This window comes from Stigmatopora nigra, chromosome 3 (genome assembly GCF_051989575.1).
Source record: "Stigmatopora nigra isolate UIUO_SnigA chromosome 3, RoL_Snig_1.1, whole genome shotgun sequence".
Taxonomy (NCBI): domain Eukaryota; kingdom Metazoa; phylum Chordata; class Actinopteri; order Syngnathiformes; family Syngnathidae; genus Stigmatopora; species Stigmatopora nigra.
Window position 1 is genome coordinate 18,153,229 of NC_135510.1, and position 18,756 is coordinate 18,171,984.

The 18,756-nt window shown below is 36.1% G+C and overlaps 1 protein-coding gene across 2 annotated transcripts in view; it reads right to left on the reverse strand.

Moving 5' to 3' along the window:
- phkb (phosphorylase kinase, beta) overlaps positions 1-18,756 on the reverse strand; it is a 54,167-nt gene that overhangs the window by 18,454 nt on the left and 16,957 nt on the right. For both annotated transcript variants that reach the window (XM_077714187.1, XM_077714188.1), the window contains exons 10-16: positions 16,802-16,999; positions 15,333-15,390; positions 14,287-14,364; positions 14,038-14,196; positions 12,913-13,007; positions 5,266-5,321; positions 4,816-4,909 (exon numbers count right to left, since the gene is read on the reverse strand). In XM_077714187.1, the coding sequence (XP_077570313.1) occupies positions 4,816-4,909; positions 5,266-5,321; positions 12,913-13,007; positions 14,038-14,196; positions 14,287-14,364; positions 15,333-15,390; positions 16,802-16,999 (738 nt within the window). The remainder of the gene's footprint in view (positions 1-4,815; positions 4,910-5,265; positions 5,322-12,912; positions 13,008-14,037; positions 14,197-14,286; positions 14,365-15,332; positions 15,391-16,801; positions 17,000-18,756) is intronic.

Sequence of the window (18,756 nt, forward strand, 5' to 3'; positions counted from 1 at the left end):
CGTCCAGCAACCAAACGTCCGGCGACCAAACGTCCAGCAACCAAACATCCGAGCACCGACACTGGACATCAACACACATCTTGACAACGGAAAATTACATCGGCTTGCTTCTATAAAAGGAGCAAAGTATAAAAGTGTCTCTGCCGCATGAAAAGATGGCGTTAAGAAAAGCAAAGAGCAGCCTCTTTTCTATCATCGTGTCTCTGAAATCCCCAAATCAGACGATGCAAAGACAGCCGAGTCGGGCATTGATTCCAAACCCCCCCCCCCTGACTCCGAGGTGTGAAATCCCCACCTGCTATGTGAGCCGAATACATCAGGCCTGCACCTTTATTGCCCTTGAGATCGACTTGGAATGCTACACTAACCGCAATCTATGACATTTTCCACTAAATTGACCTATATAACCCATAAAACTAACCTAAAATAACCCAACAACAACACCGAATATGTGCACACCAATGTTCCTCATATAAAATTCCACACCAGCCATTTAAAATTCAATTCACCTCTTTAAAAATGCACTAAATGTATTTCCATCCTGTAACTACATCACTCTATAGAAGTGCAGTACCCAAATCTAGTCAAAAGGGGGAACTATGCTCCTCCTCTCCTGCATTCAGTGGCTTAAAGGTTGTTCCAATTAGAATTAAACAGGTTAAAAAGTAAGTAAAGAGCAGGAATGTGTGTATTAGTCCACAAAAATGATGGTAGACGATGGAGTAGAATTACAAATGTGGTACACACTCCTCACATACGCTCAAGAGGGAGGTGAGGACAACTTGTGCACCCGACTGCGATCTCCTGTGGAGAATAGCAATGAGGCAGCTGGTCAAGGCGAGTTTAATTCACAAGAGTGCGTGACATCACCAGTATGAAGTATGAGGACTACGAACGAGGTGGTTGTGTGGGGAGAAAATGGGATGTTCTATAGGTATTAGGGACAGTAAGGCATAGTAAGGTGAAGAATTAGGGGCAATTTTGGTATTTTCGCGCATATAAGCCGTATTTGTTGCTAAAAAAATTATGACTGAATCAAGGGTGCGGCTTATATGCGCACAAATTAGACTGGAAGGTGACAAAGATGAAATGCCATAACAGATGGGCGGGGTCAGCACAAGATACGATAACATATAAAAAAGTGCATTCGTTATAAGTACATATGGAACATAAAGAGACAAAAAGGACAAAATTATTAACATACTCATCGCTAAAGTAAAAAGTATAAAGGTAAGTATAAATGAATGTATTTGGAAATATTAAAATGTCATTTAAATCTTTGGTAAAATTTTAAAAAAAAAACATTATTTGGACAATGTCGGCGGGCCGGATTAAAACGCCTCGTGGGCCGGATGTGGCCCGCGGGCCATAGTTTGAGCATGTGTCTGTCTGGTGTAGAGGGTGAATTCGAAAATTTGTAATTTTTTAAAGTTTTTCCATTGTAATATCCTATTTTTATGTGTTTTTTCCAGTGTGGTAACGGATTATTTTGTATTTAGTTATTTTATATGGGCAAACTACGACCCGCGGGCCACATCCGGCCCACAAGGCGTTTTAATTCGGCCTGCCGACGTTGTCCAAATAATGTTTTATTTTTTTACCAAGATTTAAATGACATTTTATTATTTCTTAATACATTCCTTTTTACTTGACTTTGTACTTTATACTTTAATAATGACTATGTTAATACTGGAGTCCTTTTTTCTCTTTGTTTCATATGTACTGTTAACGGATGCACTTTTTTAGATGTATCCTATCTTGTGCTGACCCCGCCCTGTCTCTCAAATTTTTAAAGTCATTTTAATATTTCTTAATACATTCCTTTTTACTTCACTTTGTACTTTATACTTTTAACTTTAATGATGAGTATGTTAATACTTGAGTCCTTTTATTCTGTTTGTTTCATATGTACTGTTAAAAGATGCACTTTTTTATAGGTATCCTATCTTGTGCTGACCCCGCCCATCTGTCACATTTTTTAGGTCATTTTAATATTTCTTAATACATTCCTTTTGACTCGACTTTGCACTTTATACTTTTGACTTTAATGATGAGTGATGAGTATGTTAATACTTTCATCCTTTTTACCTGTTTATCTTTCATATGTACTGTTAACGGATGCACTTTTTTAGATGTATCCTATCTCGTACTGACTCCGCCCATCTGTCAAACGTTTAAAGTGTTGCCCCCGGGCTGAAAAGTTGAACCCACCCCTTGAACTAGTCTTTTGAACGTCATTTTTGAAGCAAGGTAAGTCAAACCAGATTCCTTCAGATACGGAGACATAGAAAGTCATGTAGGTGAGTCAAAGCTTGGTTTAAATGTGGATGTTCCCCTCCGTGTTACACGCTCGGCTAAAGTGGCGTACACTTGTGCTCGCACGGTCAGCTTTCATCCGTCCAGAAGGATTACACAAGCAGTGGTGTGAAGCTCAGGAATAGTCCATTAAGCGGCAGGCAGAAAATCGAAAAATGCCTTTACAGTTATCCACTCGACAAAGTGCTCTATTAATTTGGAGTCTGTACTAAATCCCACCGCTTGCTCTGATTTTCACTCTAACCCGCGGGCGGGTAAACATAGAGTGAATTTGGCACTAAAACGCATTGAAGGATACCACAAAACTGAGGAAAAAGTAGCAATGATGGCCGACAACAAACACTGATATTTTTTCATTTCCTTCGTCAACAACATTGATGTTAAATTGTATTTCTGTCAAATTCATTTTGAAATTCTTGGCCTCCTATTGGTCGTCAGCCATGGAAGAAGCTGCCTATTGGTCCATAGGGAGTACTCCTGAATATTGCATAAAGCAACTCAGCTCAGAGACATTGTGAGAGGCCATGGGGTGTTAAATGGGTGGCTCGCGGGCTGGAAGTGGTCCACTATGGGGTTGTTCATGCCTGACGGATATTTTGTTGCTTGCTTATTCATACTTTACGTATAAAATAATGTTTTTCGAGGTTATTTGACATGGGTAACGCATTAAAATGGCACAATTAATGGTGTTCAAGGCACAACCTAAATACTCCTAGATCACATGTGTCAAAGTGGCGGCGCGGGGGCCAAATCTGGCCCACCGCATCATTTTGTGTGGCCCGGGAAAGTCAATCATGAGTGCTGACTTTCTGTTTTAGGATCAAATTAAAATGAAGAGTATAGATGTATATTACATTTCCTGATTTTCCCCCTTTTAAATCAATAATTGTCATTGTTTAATTTATTTTTTTCTGTGTTTTTAGTTCAAAAATCATTTTGTAAAATCTAAAAATTCTTTTTAAAAAGCTATATATATATATATATAAACATTTGTAAATCTATAAAAAACTGAATATTCAGGGATTTTAATCCCCTTCTTTTAATCAATTTATATAAACAAAAATCTGAATATTATATCTAAGTGACTGACTCAAAAATTTACAATATTAGCAGTTGACGATGACATTTTCGTGTCCAAGACGATCCGGATTAGAGCCAAAATGAGTAAAACAAGATCAGTTTTACAAAAAAATACTTGAAAAAATACCCTACACAATTTGAAATGATTAAAAAACGTGTAAAATCCAGGAAAAGTTGCCAGATATGGATCAAGATCCATCAATCATGTGTCGTACTGCATTGTTGCTTACAAAACGCATTTGTCCAGGTTTGATTTCCTGTAACGTGGTACAAAAACGATGAACGGGGCGAAAAAAAGACATTGTGTGGTTGTAGGAAACGGAAATGGCGACCAGTCGGGCTATTATGCTGATCAATGGTGGTTAAGCAGAGCAGTACGGCGGGGAATCAATAACGTGGAGTTGGGAGTTTGTCTTAGATGAATGCGACAATCAAAAGTAGGAAAGGCTGCTCACATGTAATCTGACTGATTGCCACATCGATTAGTTCGATGCTATTTTTCTAAAATCCTCCGTTTTGATGCAAAATGAAGAGGAAACTTGCTTAGGGAATCTAACATCTGCCACACGACAACAAAAGGTAATCACTTCAAACTGTTTGCTGGTGAAGGATTGACAAGAAAAGATGTTTTAACTGAAAAACATCAGAAATATTAATGAGCGATCTCTGTTTTTGATCAATTCTGGTGAAGATTTGGCATTTTTCGGGTTTTAAATCTTAAAAAAGCTTTAAGTTTTCAAGAAAAAAGATATGTACAATAGATGACCGATTTCAGAAAGCTAGTATTTGTATACTTGGATAGGAAATGTTTGTCAAAATCTGAAAATAATGCAAAAGGAAGAAAATAGATTCTTCATATATTATTTAAAAAATGCTTTTTTTCAGACTAATAGTTCCTCAAACTATCAACAAGGAAATATGTCAGCAAAGTGATGTTAAAATGATAAACGGCTGTATTTTGGAGAGAAATCAATCCATAAAATGTCAATTTAATGTCAACTTGATTTCACATGGGCCGGACCATTTTAGATATACTATTTAGATTTTTTTTATATAAATGAATTCAAAGAACTGGATTAATATCCCTGAATATTCCGTTTTTTTATGGATCTAAAACATTGTTTATTTTAGGTTTTTTTGTATATATTTTTAGATTTTACAAAATGATTTTTGAACTAAAAACATCAGAAAAAATGATTAAAAATGACAATTATTGATTTAAAAGGGGGAAAATCAGGACATTTATCAACATCTATACTCTTCATTATAATTTGATCCTAAAACAGAAAGTCGGCACTCATGATTTACTTTTCCGGGCCAAACAAAATGAGGCGGCGGGCCAGATTTGGCCCCCGGCCCGCCACTTTGACACACGTGCTCTAACATTCTGTCAATGTACTATACGACTGTATGAATTACCTTGACTAACTCCTTCTGTGGCCAGATTTGGATAGGCTCCACCTGCTGTGGTGTCTGCGTCTGGATGCCGTATGTGTTCAGAAAAACCTGCAGCCTGCACATAAATAAATAAATAAATGAAATAAATCAACAAATAGTGCGTGCACAGTAAAATATAAATATATCTTATTTCCAGAGATTGGGAGCAATTATTTTGTTAATTGAAAATTCAGATATTTTCTGATTCGTCCACATCATCAATCACATTTGGATAATATACAGTCACTTGCAGTATATATTTGTAAGAGTGCTACACAACCGCTACTGCGCCTTATAATCCAGTGCGCCTTATGATTGAAACATTTTTTTAACATTTTTTTTAATGAAGGTGCTTATAGTGTGGAAAATATAGTAATGGTGGCGGCAAAAATGTATAATAGGGTAACAAACAAACAGAAACAAACAATGTACCTCTGGCTCTCAGCTATCAGCGACACATGGACCACAACATCATTCTCTATGGGGCCCTATAACGGGGCAAAAAAGTCAACAATAAGTTTTACATTAAACAGTAAGTTAACAGTATGATAGGATAAGCTTGTAAATGTATCAATCTCATTTAAAAAATATATATGCATTTATATAACCAGATAGAACCCATTGAGTTCAAGATATCTTTCAAAAAGGGTGACCTTTCATTACATTTTTGGATAATTTCTCTACTTTAACTCATTAACTGCCATGGCAAAACATTTTAAGTAAAACAAAAAAGATTTTTTTTTTACGCCCAGTGGTTGAGTGGTTAGCGTGTTGGCCTAACAGTGAAGGAACTGAGTTCGAATCTAGGTCGGTCCACTTGTGTGGAGTTTTCATGTTCTGTCCGGGCCTGCGTGGGTTTTCTCCGGGTACTCCGATTTCCTCCCGCATTCCAAACAAATACATGGTAGGCTGATTGGACACTAAAAATTAGATGAAATATTTTTTTACCCGATTCCTAACCCTTGTAAAAGACGCCATTGGACTCCATTTCCAATCCGATTTCTGATCAGGGACAACCCTCGTAAATATACTTTTTTTGCCCTATGGAATATTTTTTTTTGCTGTTTTTTTCAGGCCGGCCCCCAACAAAAGCTAATTGATTTGACGTGAGTCGACTTTGATGCCGCGGGACATGAATGGATGTGAGGCAAAATCAGGATTCAGCACGAGCTGACAGTGGGCGGAAGCATAGTGCAACCTCCGCACTGTCGGAATGGAAATGAGGTGGAAATCCTGAAAGAGCAAATGCGGGTGATGGACCAAGAAATTCCGTCCTCTTTTGTAATCCTGCCCTGTAGCTCTTAAAACATTATGGCGCTATAAAAAGTCAAATTGACGGACATTGTATCATCTAAGGAGGAGCTTCAGGTATTATTGAGAAAAATGAAGTTTAAAAAGTACAGTAATCCCTCGAATACCGCGGTTAATGTAGACCAATACATGGCCGCGATAAACAAAATACTGCAAAGTTGGATCTCCCCCATTACTATTCCATTATTATTATTTATTATTGTTTTCGCGCCGATACAGAAATGCAAGTACACAAGTACAATGAACAAAAAGTTAATATTAATATATTACATCTATAGACAGCTAGAGAATGTAAAGTATTAATATATATCTAAATATCAAGTCAAAAGCCTTTATTGTCATTATACAGCTGCATATAAAGTCCGGCGACCAAACGTCCGGGCGACCAAATGTCCGGGCGACCAAACGTCTGAGTGCCTGAAATAAAGGCTTTTGAATTGCTATTTAGATATTAATACTTCACATTCTTTTGCTATGTCTATAGCTGGGTACCCGGACGTTTGGTCACCCGGACGTTTGGTCGCCCGGACGTTTGGTCGCCCGGGCGTTTGGTCGCCCGGGCGTTTGGTCGCCCGGACGTTTGGTCGCCCGGACGTTTGGTCGCCCGGACGTTTGGTCGCCCGGACGTTTGGTCGCCCGGACGTTTGGTCGCCCGGACATTTGACAACATCTCAAAATTAGATTCATGAGAGAGAGAGAGAGTTTAAAATCAAAATATCTACTGTTGAAACCAGCTCTCAAAATTATATACACCTGGCGACCAAACGTCCAGTCACGCGAAATTAATGGTGCTACTCCACAATAAAAACATAAATATGTAACTTTAAAAAAGTCACGTATAATGTATAGGTACAACATATTAATATTGTACTCAGTGAAAATAGGTCATTTGTCTGGTAGTCATATTTAGAAGCCAAACCCAAATTCCAGACCCCAAAAATCCCCCCAAATAGGACCAACTCATCCTAGTACGCTCTTGGAATTATTCTACAAGTCGACATCACACTGCTACGCTTTCAATTGAATTCCTATCGCATCCATTTTTTTTAGCTTCATTTCACGTCTTCCCAGCCACCCTCCCCCTTTTTTGGGGCAATTTGTTAAATCATTCAAAAGATTGGAAATGTAGAAGTTTGAGCAACTCTTTTCACGGTCACATTGCATCCCAGTGAGTGAGCATGGCATCACAAAGGAATAAAAAATAAAAAAGTAAAAAACGTTTTTTTCATGAAAAGTTGAAGCAAGAAAACTCCTCCCATCTCACTCACTCACAAACTCCATCTTAAAATGAAATATAATCCCCTTCCTTTCACGCCCCGGCGTGCAGATTCCTATTTTTGATGAGGGCATTTGAACGTGTCACAGGTTTAAAGATGAAAGAATTCCAAGTCTGGACGCTGAAAATGCAAAAAGTGTATTTTGGAGACGTATTGAGCTAAAAAGACGGGAAAAAAATATCATTTCATCCTTGAAAAACATGAAGAATGCAACAAAAAAGATATTTTTAGAATATATCAAGGCCTAATCACATCCCATCGAAAAGTACCGCATGAAGAAGAAGACCCCCCTACTCCTATTCATCTGCCATGACAGACTTCCACGCTGTTCCGGCACCCCGTGCCACTTTGATGCTGTAACCATGGCGATATTGAGGACAGTTTCAAGGACACAACAGCAAAGAGACAAGATCAGCTAGACCAGGGGTGTCAAAACGCAGTGGGATAGATTCAGGCCAGCTAGTTTAAACAATTCCAATACATCAACAAGGAATGGCTGGCTCTAGAGGTGACTGTGTTGTTCCATTCAAAAAGACAATCATCTTAAAGCCTGGCTGTTAGACCAACAAAATTGCGATCAAAACACTGTCTAAAACTGTGCTACGTGTGTGTCATTGTTTACCGTCAACATGCACAAGGGAATAAAGATGAAAATAACCCTATTTTCTCACATATAAGCCATATTAGTAAAAAAAAAAAAAAGACAAATTAGACTTGACATGCACAAAACGGCAAGGTGACAAGGACGAAACCCCATAATGCGAGACAATGCAGCCAATGTGGTCATTTATTTCAAAATAGAGAAAGGATAAACAGATGAAACACTAAACAAAATAAATTTTGAAGTATATGAATGAAATTTAAGGAAAAAAATAAATCATATCTTGCATAAAATGTGAAAAAAAATGTGCCATTGATCGCTCTGGGCGCCGCCATCTGATCTAGGAATGACAAACAAGACCGCTAGGGACATATTTCCGGGTTGTACTGCTCACATAACTTCCTTTTTTAATTTAACTTCCTTATGATATTAACGCAAATAAAGTGCAATCTAGCATAAGATCCGTTTGATTCATACAGTATCTCAGAAATACCACATGCGATGATTTGTCATAAAATTTTCCCTTCAAAGCAACATATTTGTACTCCCTATTAAAACCATGAATATGGAAGTGAAAATTGTGAATCAGGGGGCAGCTCATATGCAAGAAATTGCAAAATTCAACGACTAAGGCAATTTTAAAGGGTCGGCTTATACGCGAAGAAGGCTAATATGCGAAAAAATACAAAAGCCCTCAGCAAAAACCTTACATATTGAAATATAATATTCTGTATTTTCACGACTATAAGGGGCACTTAAATGTCTTAAATTTCCTCCAAAATAGACAGTGCGCCTTATGATCCAGTGCGCCTTATATGTGGAAAAAAAACAGAAAACCAAAAATGAAAAACCACCACTGTCGTATATTAGAAAAACACAAATGCCTGAACTGAAACAATACTGTGAAATATGCAGATGCCATCTTAGTTTACAACATCTTCCATCATATAGCTCCTCCCCCACTGCAAGATTTATTACAAAAAAAAATCCAAAATGGCTGGCTCTAGAGGTGACTGTGTAGTGAGTGAGTGCTTCATACCTGGAAGTCAATAGCAATTACCTTATTTTCACCACTATAAGGCACACTTAAAAGTCTAATATTTTCTCTAAAATAGACAGTGCGCCTTATAATACAGTGAGCCTTATATATTGAAAAAATGTCATTCATTGAGGGTGCGCCTTATAATGTGGTGCGCCTTATAGTCGTGAAAATACAGTATATATACATATATATACATGTTCATTAACATGGATATGATCTCTTATTAAAAAAACTCAAACTCAAACAAGGCAGGTTTGAATCCAGCCTTCGGCACAAACACCAACCAAAACACTCCAAATCAACTGGAACACAAGTGTATTCATATAAAGCTTTTACAAGACCCCAAAGAAGAAATCATAAGTCTTGTCTTTTCCTCGATTGTAACATAAGTTGCGGAAAACTGTCTTCCTGAGGGCTAAATAAAAAATAAAAAAAATATGGAGTTGCGGTGGGGGCAAAATCGGGTGTTATACGTCATCCGGCATCTCTAAGAAAATTGCTCATCCAATCGAATCGTTGCTATGACTAGTTTTACGGCGCAGTTATTTTCAAATGGCTTATCTGCCATTTTATACTCCATTTATGTGATTCAATGTGGCAGTGTAGTGAACGTGTTATTTGCAACATGCGGCGGACAAATGAAGACGACGACTGCGGCGTGGCGTCTGATCGCTTCATTTCCTGGCGGCGAGCTTTTTATGCGACACACTATGAAATGCATCTACGCCCTTCGAGCTAAACGGGCTGGAACACATTATATTGAACAAAATACACACAAACGCAAATACACAAAGTGCAGAAATACAGTGACATCTACTGGGAAGTATGATAGCTGTTGTGTGACTCCAATTTGAACCTAAAAACGGAGGGTCATATACATGTTTTTTGTTAAAACTGTGACACCTAAAGTTACATTTTAGTGTTGGAAATAGAACATTTAGAGCTAGAGTACAACAGGGTTTGTTGTCATTTGCACTACAGTATTTTCTCGCATATAAGCCGTATTTGTAACTAAAAAAATGATGACTGACTAATCAAGGGTACAATTTATATTTATATTGTTTTTCACCAGTAGATTTTGACAAAGTAAGATTTAGTATGTGTTGGTTATTTTCTGTTTTGCAGTAAGAAACTAACCATTACTCATACAGTATCTCAGAAATACCTCGTACGATGATTTTCTTACAATTTTCCCTTCAAAGTAATACACTTGTACTCCCTATTAAAACCATGAATATGGAGGTGAACATTATGAATCAGGGGGCGGCTTATACGCGAGAAATTGTAAAATTCAACTATTTTAAGGCAATTTTAAGGGTACAGCTTATACAAAACAAATAGTAAAAGTCAACAATTTAAAAGGAGCGGCTTATACGAGAGAAATTGTAAAATTCAACTATTTTAAGGCAATTTTAAGGGTATGGCTTATACAAGAGAAATTGTACAATTCAACAATATTAAGACAATTTTAAGGGTACGGCTTATACAAGACAAATAGTCAAATTCAATCATTTTAAGGCAATTTTAAAGGTGCGGCTTATATGAGAGAAATTGTACAATTCAACTATTTTAAGGCAATTTTAAGGGAGCGGCTTATACGAGAGAAATTGTCAAATTCAACTATTTTAAGTAAATTTTAAGTGTACGGCTTGTACAAGAGAAATTGTAAAATTCAACAATATGAAGGCAGTTTTAAGGGTGCGGCTTATACGAGAGAAATTGTAAAATCCAACTATAATAACGCAATTTTAAGGATCTGGCTTATCTGCAAATGGGCTTATATGCGAGTAAATATAGTATCTTACTAATAAACACGATGCCTGTGATTATATTACTACAAATTTTGAAGTACAGATTCTCTTGCAACAAAAACTAGCTTGCTCACAATTATTCATAAGCTGTCAGTCCTCCCACTTCAAATGTATTGGACATCTACTAGGACCAAAACACACTCCAATTGAAAGCATAAGAATGATCCCATGAAACGATACTTAACATAAATGAGCAAAATAAAAAAATCAGCCTAACATGAATTGGCACTTTACACGCTACATTAAAGCAAATTGAACTCTTTCTTCATCACCCTCGCTGCCGACCCTCCAATCCGACAGAGGGGCCATGGATAGATCCATTTATCTCACCAGGATAATTCCTCGAGAGCTAACAACGGCTACGAGTGGTCACGCGTGTGTGGGCGTCGGCATTGCTGCTTTCTCACGTGTAAGAATTTAACGCCATCCATTAAAGTCTGCATGAGTGCTCCCCATTGGACTATTAGATTAATATGGCTCAAACCTTCAATATAAAAAACAACACTAAAAATAACACCCTACTTTGTCTTTTCTGCTGAAGATGTCAATTTAATGAGTCTTACCTATGTACATTATGAGTACATTTTACATGTCAGCATTTTTCAATCTATTTTTAGTGCTCTACTCGGGGGGTTTCTTGCGACACTTTTTTTTTTTTTTTACACGGTACAGTAGTTTATGGAATATAGGTCACACTTTTTTCCATAGTGTGTTTGGGTTTGCGACTTAATAATGTTCTTTTTACATGCAGACTGTAGTAATGTTGTTTTGAGGCTATTGCTAGCTAAAAACTGTTTGTATTATTTGTTTACTATTGTTATTTTAATGTCTTGGTTTTTGGTTTGTGAAAAAATAACTGTTTTCCCTCGATTATCGGAACTTTACTTATTGTGAATTCACTTCTTTGCGATTTTTATGCAATTAATTAATTAAAAAATATATATATTTTTTAAATGAATTAATTGCATTAAAAATTGCAAAATCAATCATTTCCCAATTTTTTTTTAAATTAATTAATTGCAGAAAAAAAATACAAAAAGAATAAGAAAAAAAATATATATACAAATATTTTTTAAATTAATTAATTGCAGAAGAGATTGCACAGTGAATAATTTAATATATATATATATATATATATATATATATATATATATATATATATATATATATATATATATATATATATATATATATATATATATATATATATATATATATATATATATATATATATATATATATATATATATATATATATATATATATATATATATATATATATATATATATATATATATATATATATATATATATATATATATATATATATATATATATATATCGAAATAATTAATTGCAGAAAGAAAATTGCAAAGTGAATAATTCAAAAAATATATATTTTTAAAATAATTATTTGCAGAAAAAAATTGCAAAGTGAAATATTTAAAAAAATATATATAATTTTTTTAAATTAATTAATTGCAGAAAAATAGGTGAATTTGCGATAAGTCGCAATATATATATTTTTTAAAAGCTTATAAAAATGTGAAAATGGTACATTGAAGTATCCCCTTGGCAACACTAACACAAACATTATCAGTTTCTCCCAGGATCAAAGATAATTATATTCAAAAGACAATTCTATAAATAATTGTTTAAAATAATGCACTATTCCGTCAAAAAGAAAAGCGCAAAAAAAGCCTGACAAAAGGATTAAGAAAGTACTTCTCAGAAAACGACAGCATTTTCCGAAAATTGGAGCAGGAAGGAACAGTTGATTAATTATGTTCAAACCCTAAAAATGTTTTTACCATTAAAACCAAAAATTCACACTAAGCTTCTAAAAGGATTTTTGCAAATCTGCCGTTTTCACAGTTTTTTTTATAAACATCTACATTCTGTCTCTCACCATAAAATTGCAGACCTTTCTTATACTTCTAAGTGGAATAACATAAAACCTTTTCTTTTGACCGACCACATTCTGAGAATTCAACTTTGCAAAAGTGTGTCTAGACATTAAAAGCACAAAAGACTGACCTGGTTGGAGTAGCGCATGCTAACGTTGCGTTGGTCCTGACGAGGAACGTAGCGATGAATAGGGTCGATGTCCTTGGGGCTGATTAATTCGTCAACTTGGACATACAAAAAAAGACAAAACCATGACACATTATTAAAATGAAATTTTCTTAATTCATCCTAAATCTCATTAACGGATCAAAGATATCATTTACAAAAACCTCTAAAATTCACCCAACCCATGAACCGTAGAGTTTACTGTTGAAGCCAGCTCTCAAAATTATATTCATGGGAGAGTTTAATATCTAAGAGAGAGAGAGAGTTTTATCTAAGAGAGTTTAATACCTAAGAGTTTAATATCTAAGAGTTTAATATCTAAGAGTTTAATATCTAAGAGTTTAATATCTAAGAAAGAGAGTTTAATATCTAAGAGAGAGTTTAATTTCCAAGAGAGAGAGTTTAATATCTAAGTACTGTCTAATATCCAAGTACTGTTTAATATCCTAGTACTGTTTAACATCGAAGTACTGTTTAATATCTAACAACTGTTTAATATTGAGGTACTGTTTAATATCTAAGTACTGTTTAATATCTAAGTGCTGTTTAATATTTAAAGAGTTTAATATCTAAGAGATAATTTAATATCTAAGTACTGTGTAATATCTAAGTACTGTGTAATATCTAAGTACTGTGTAATATCTAAGTACTGTGTAATATCTAAGTACTGTTTAATATCTAAGTACTGTTTAATATCTAAGTACTGTTTAATATCTAAGTACTGTTTATAAGTACTGTTTATAAGTACTGTTTATAAGTACTGTTTATAAGTACTGTTTAATATCTAAGTACTGTTTACTATCTAAGTACTGTTTACTACCTAAGTTCTGTTTAATACCCAAGTACTGTTTAATATCCAAGTACTGTTTAATATCCAAGTACTGTTTAATATCCAAGTACTGTTTAATATCCAAGTACTGTATAATATCCAAGTACTGTTTAATATTCAAGTACTGTTTAATATCCAAGTACTGTTTAATATCCGAGTACTGTTTAATATCCAAGTACATTTGACCGGCGACCAAAAGACCAGTGACCAAACGTCAGAGCACCTATTAAAGTATATCGATTGATGAACCTAACACTTACCCAGAAGCTTGGCGATATTGAAGAGGGCTTGTCCCCACAGGAAAAGTTTGCCATCGCGTCCAGAGTTGCTAGGGAAGCGTTTTTGGCTGCCGTGCTGTTTCTGCTCGGCTTCCACAAAGTCGGCAGGCACGTAGTAGTACTTGGGAACCACGGCGTAGCCTAGAGTGACAACCCAATCGCTGAGGCATGTGTTCCGTAGATTCTATCTGACGAATTGTCTCGCTCAATGGGCGCCGTGGGACTACTTGCCTTCGTAAGACTGAAAGATGATTGGTTCGAGGAGGTCTTGGTACTCTTTCACCTGGGCAAGATTTCCTCTGAAGACCCCTGCAACAAAGAAACCACAAGTACTTGAATAAAATGGCGGAAAGTTCTTCATCCTTCTGTAATCATCACCTTAGGTAGTACTTTACTGAATTTGAAAGATTGGAATCACAATCAGAAACTGTTGACCATTTCTTTGTACGTATTATGTTTAGTTTTACTTTTATTGTGGCGGTTTTAGTAGTTTCCTTTCCAAAAAAATACAATATTTTATCAGAAAATGGTTAATACACATGTGGGAAATTGACAATACACTATATAAGACTATTTTTTTCCGTCTGACTAATAGTTGAACTTGGATACCTGTTTTTCCCATATTTTTAAAAGTTTTTTGTTCATTTCAAAGTGTACGCTGTATAACAACTTTTTTTAAGTACGTTTTTTTTGTAAAACCGATCTCATTTTACTCATTTTGGACGATCTCGGTCACTGTTAGTATACGAAAATCCAATTGTCGGCTGTTAATATTGTCATGCTTTAAGCATAATGTATAAATATAGCGTGTCAGCAAGCAATGTACCCAAACAGACAAGCTGTCAGCGTTATACAGCGACATCTACAGAATCTTAAATTTAGTGCGTACTGATTGGGCACCCCTGTCTACTTTGGAAAACTAGCTATTCGTCTACTTTTTTTATTTAGTCGTACGCCCTCTAGTGGCTCGATCATATTTTTACTAACACTGACCATCACGTAACTTAATTTTTTTTAAGTACAACTTCAATAATTATGTTTTAGTTTTAACAAGTCTTTAACAAAATTTCATCATTAAATTAGTATGTAAAAATCTGTAGTAGTAAAACTTTTAACTTAAATGCCAATAATCCTTTAAATTGCATTTCTCTGACTCTTATTTTCAGGCTATTCACAAAATTTCACACTTTGTTAAGTCCTTTAAATTCTGGGATTGTGCGGACTTGAGCCTCGGGGCTGCCTGCGAGACATTCAAGGTATTGTTACGAGGGGCTTACCGTCAATCATCATGAAGATGAAGAATATGGGAAACTCGCACTCGATCCCATCAAAGAGCTGCCAGGAGACACAAAAAGATAGACGGATGGGAGAAAAGGTCATATTGCTTTTCCATTTCAGCCAGGTTAGAGTATCCACCTCTGAAGTTGAACTTTGAAAAGCCAAGACGAGTATCATTTCGATTGGCTGTTCATTGTGTAAAGTTCTACAAACATACCCCACCCATACCACCACAAAGAAAGTTGCAGTATTGTCTTCAAAGTCCTGATTGTGTATGTATGTGTAATGTTAAAATTCCTCTGATTGGTCCAAAAAATAGATCATACAAGCTACTGTTCACTGTATATGCTGAGTAATAAGTTGGTCATCGTCCTAAAAGACAACACTAAAACTAATTGAAAGTATTTTTAAGCAGTATTGGACAGAAAAACCAAAGAACACACTGTCAAATATTTAAAAAAAAAACTCTAGCACCTGAACTGAAACAATACTTTTAAACATGTAGATGCCACCATAGTTTACAAAATATTTCAAGATAAAGCGCCTCTTCCAATGCAAGATTTTGCCCCAAAAAATCCAATACTTCAACTATGGCTGGCTCTAGAGGTGAGTGTGTAGTTCCCTTCAAAAAAGTGCTTGTTTCAGTTATGTCTTCCAAAATTTGTGGACTCATTAATTGAAATCAAATATGCTTAATTTACAAAATCTTCCATCACGAAGCTCCTCCTCCACAACAAGATTTTGTCCTCAAAAAATCCAATACATCAACTATGGCTGGCTCTAGAGGTGACTGTGCAGTTTCCAACAAAAAAAATGCCTGTTTCAGTTATGTCTGCCAAAATTAATGGGCTCATGAATTGAAATCAAATATCATATATGAACAAAAAGCTCCTCCTCCACTACAAGATTTTGTCCCAAAAAATCCAATACTTCAACTATGGCTGGCTCTAGAAGTGACTGTGTAGTTCCCTTAAAAAAATGTTTGTTTCAGTTACGTCTGTCAAAATTAATGTACTCATAAACAGATATAAAATATGCTTAGATATCTTCCAACACAAAACTCCTCCTCCACTGCAAGATTTTGTCTCCAAAAAATACAATTTATCAACAATGGCTGGCTCTAGAGGTGACTGTGTAGTTCCCTTCAAAAAGACTGCTAAATTAGCCAAAACACCCTTCATAGCTTGAACTCAATAAAAATTAGCATATGTAAACATTCATCTCTGAACCTCTTGGCCAATCATCTTAAAGCCTGGCTATTAGACCAACAAAATGGCGATCACAACGATGTCTAAAACTGTGCTACACGTGTCATCATTTATCTTCAACCTACACAAGGGACTAAAGATGGAAATTAGCCCTTGGTTACAATCTTACATATTTACATATATATGTTCATGTTAGATACCACTGGTGTCACTATATTGTTAATCTACCAAAACCCAAACAACAAAAAGTGCTACCTTACCTTCATTTCAGCAGGTTTATAGTAGCGCCGATCCTGGTCTTCATTTGACGTACGATATCCGTCACGGAGGAAGCGCTTGAAGCCGTACTTTCCACGCAACTTGCGTACGATTTTGTCCAGTGTCTGACTGTAGAGGGCGTCGTCATCCACGGCGAATGCCGGGTAGCTGATGGTGGGTAGTAAAGCTGCATCTGTATTCTGCCAAAATAAAAAAGCAAATTACCAAATGATCAAACTAAGATCTGGGAAATGACTGCAGTGATTTTTTACACTTAATTACAGATATTAGACCAGGGGTGTCAAAGTCCCTTTGGTCTGCGGGCTGAATCCAGCTTAATTTGAGATCAAGCGGACCAGAAAACGTGTTGCAAAATGACATAAAACTAACAATAAGCCCATTTTTTCCTTTGTATTAGTCACCAATACTAATAATTAGTGCAAAGAATGAGTCAATTATCCAGATGTTTATTAAAAGAATTTTCCTTTTACATTCTGAACAATATATTATGAACAAGAGAATAACATAAGAACATAAATAAATGTCAATTCATGTTGTCTGCATGTACTAAAACACTGCGCCCCTAGTGGATAATACAAGAACTACATATTTTAAAGAAAATTCATATTTTTTTTATACGATGCAGCTTTCTTCCCCGGGCCGTACCAAACCACCAGACGGGCTGGATCCGGCCCGCGGGCCGTATGTTTGACACCCCTGTATTAGACAAACGAAAAGCCTTGGTTTTCCTTTGTTTGTCATGTTTATCCATTCCCGAAGGCCGGTATATTGAATCTCAATCCTCCACAGGCCGAATCCTGAAGTTATATTGATATTTTAGTAATCTTAGTGGAGTTTTTTTCTTGCTTTTCAACCCCCATATCATAGCGTCAAGGCGCCATGGCGAGTTCCAGACACCCGCTGACATCTTGACGTTAGTCTGATGTGCGCAATTAACCTCTCATAGCTGTCGTCACTAGGCTTTCATTCCAAATCTGACGGGAGGCAATGAGGACGAGGGGGGAGGAAGGAGATGGGATTAAGATCACAGCTCCTCCAAAAAAAATGGAAGCGATGAAACCTCAGAAATGGAAGCACTTGAGCTTTTTTAGAGTCCATTCAGTGGTAAATTGTAGCAGGTTTCATCTCCGGGGGGAAAGGTTCATGAGCTCAATTGAACAGCTGCTAATTAATAGCGCCCCAGAGAGCAACCATATCTCAACAAAGTCCATTTAGTTGTTAAATCTTCAGTCTCTTGAGCTCTCCTTCTTCCAGATTTTTTTAAATTTTTAATCAGTGGTGCTCCACACTCACATTACTTTGCGAGTAATCTTTCATGAAGAACCCTAATTATTCAAATCAGACAAAAATGTGAGTCTTCCACAACAGTCGGAAATGATAACGAGTGAGCTCAATATGAAATGAAGGGGGTATTCAGAAATAGCTGAAAGATTATACATTCAAGAGGTTTGGGTGGTGCTGGAGCGTAGCCCACGATGGGAAGAGGAGCTGCAAGCTAAAATGTTGGTCAGGAAAACACATGGTGTGAATAGTAATGGTAGTAATAGTGGTGGTAAAAGTTGAGGTGGTAGTGGTGGGGAAGGTATAGGTGGTGGTGATAGTGGTTGTTGTGGTGGAAGATTGGATTAGAGAATTACTCTTCAATATTTATAAATGAACGTTACAATTTCAGAATTTTCAGGTTTTGAAAACATACAATTGCATGTATATTTCATACAAAATTGGTGTATATTCATCATTTTAAAGGGTTAGTCGTGGCTTGTCATAAAGATTGAGGAACAAATTATGGTATTTCTATGTGCTGCTCTACTTACGAAAAAAAATTTGTAAGTAGGTAGTACCACTTTGTAAGTTGGAGGTACCACTTTGTAAGTAGGAGGTACCACTTTGGAAGTAGGAGGTACCACTTTGTAAGTTGGACGTACCACTTTGTACT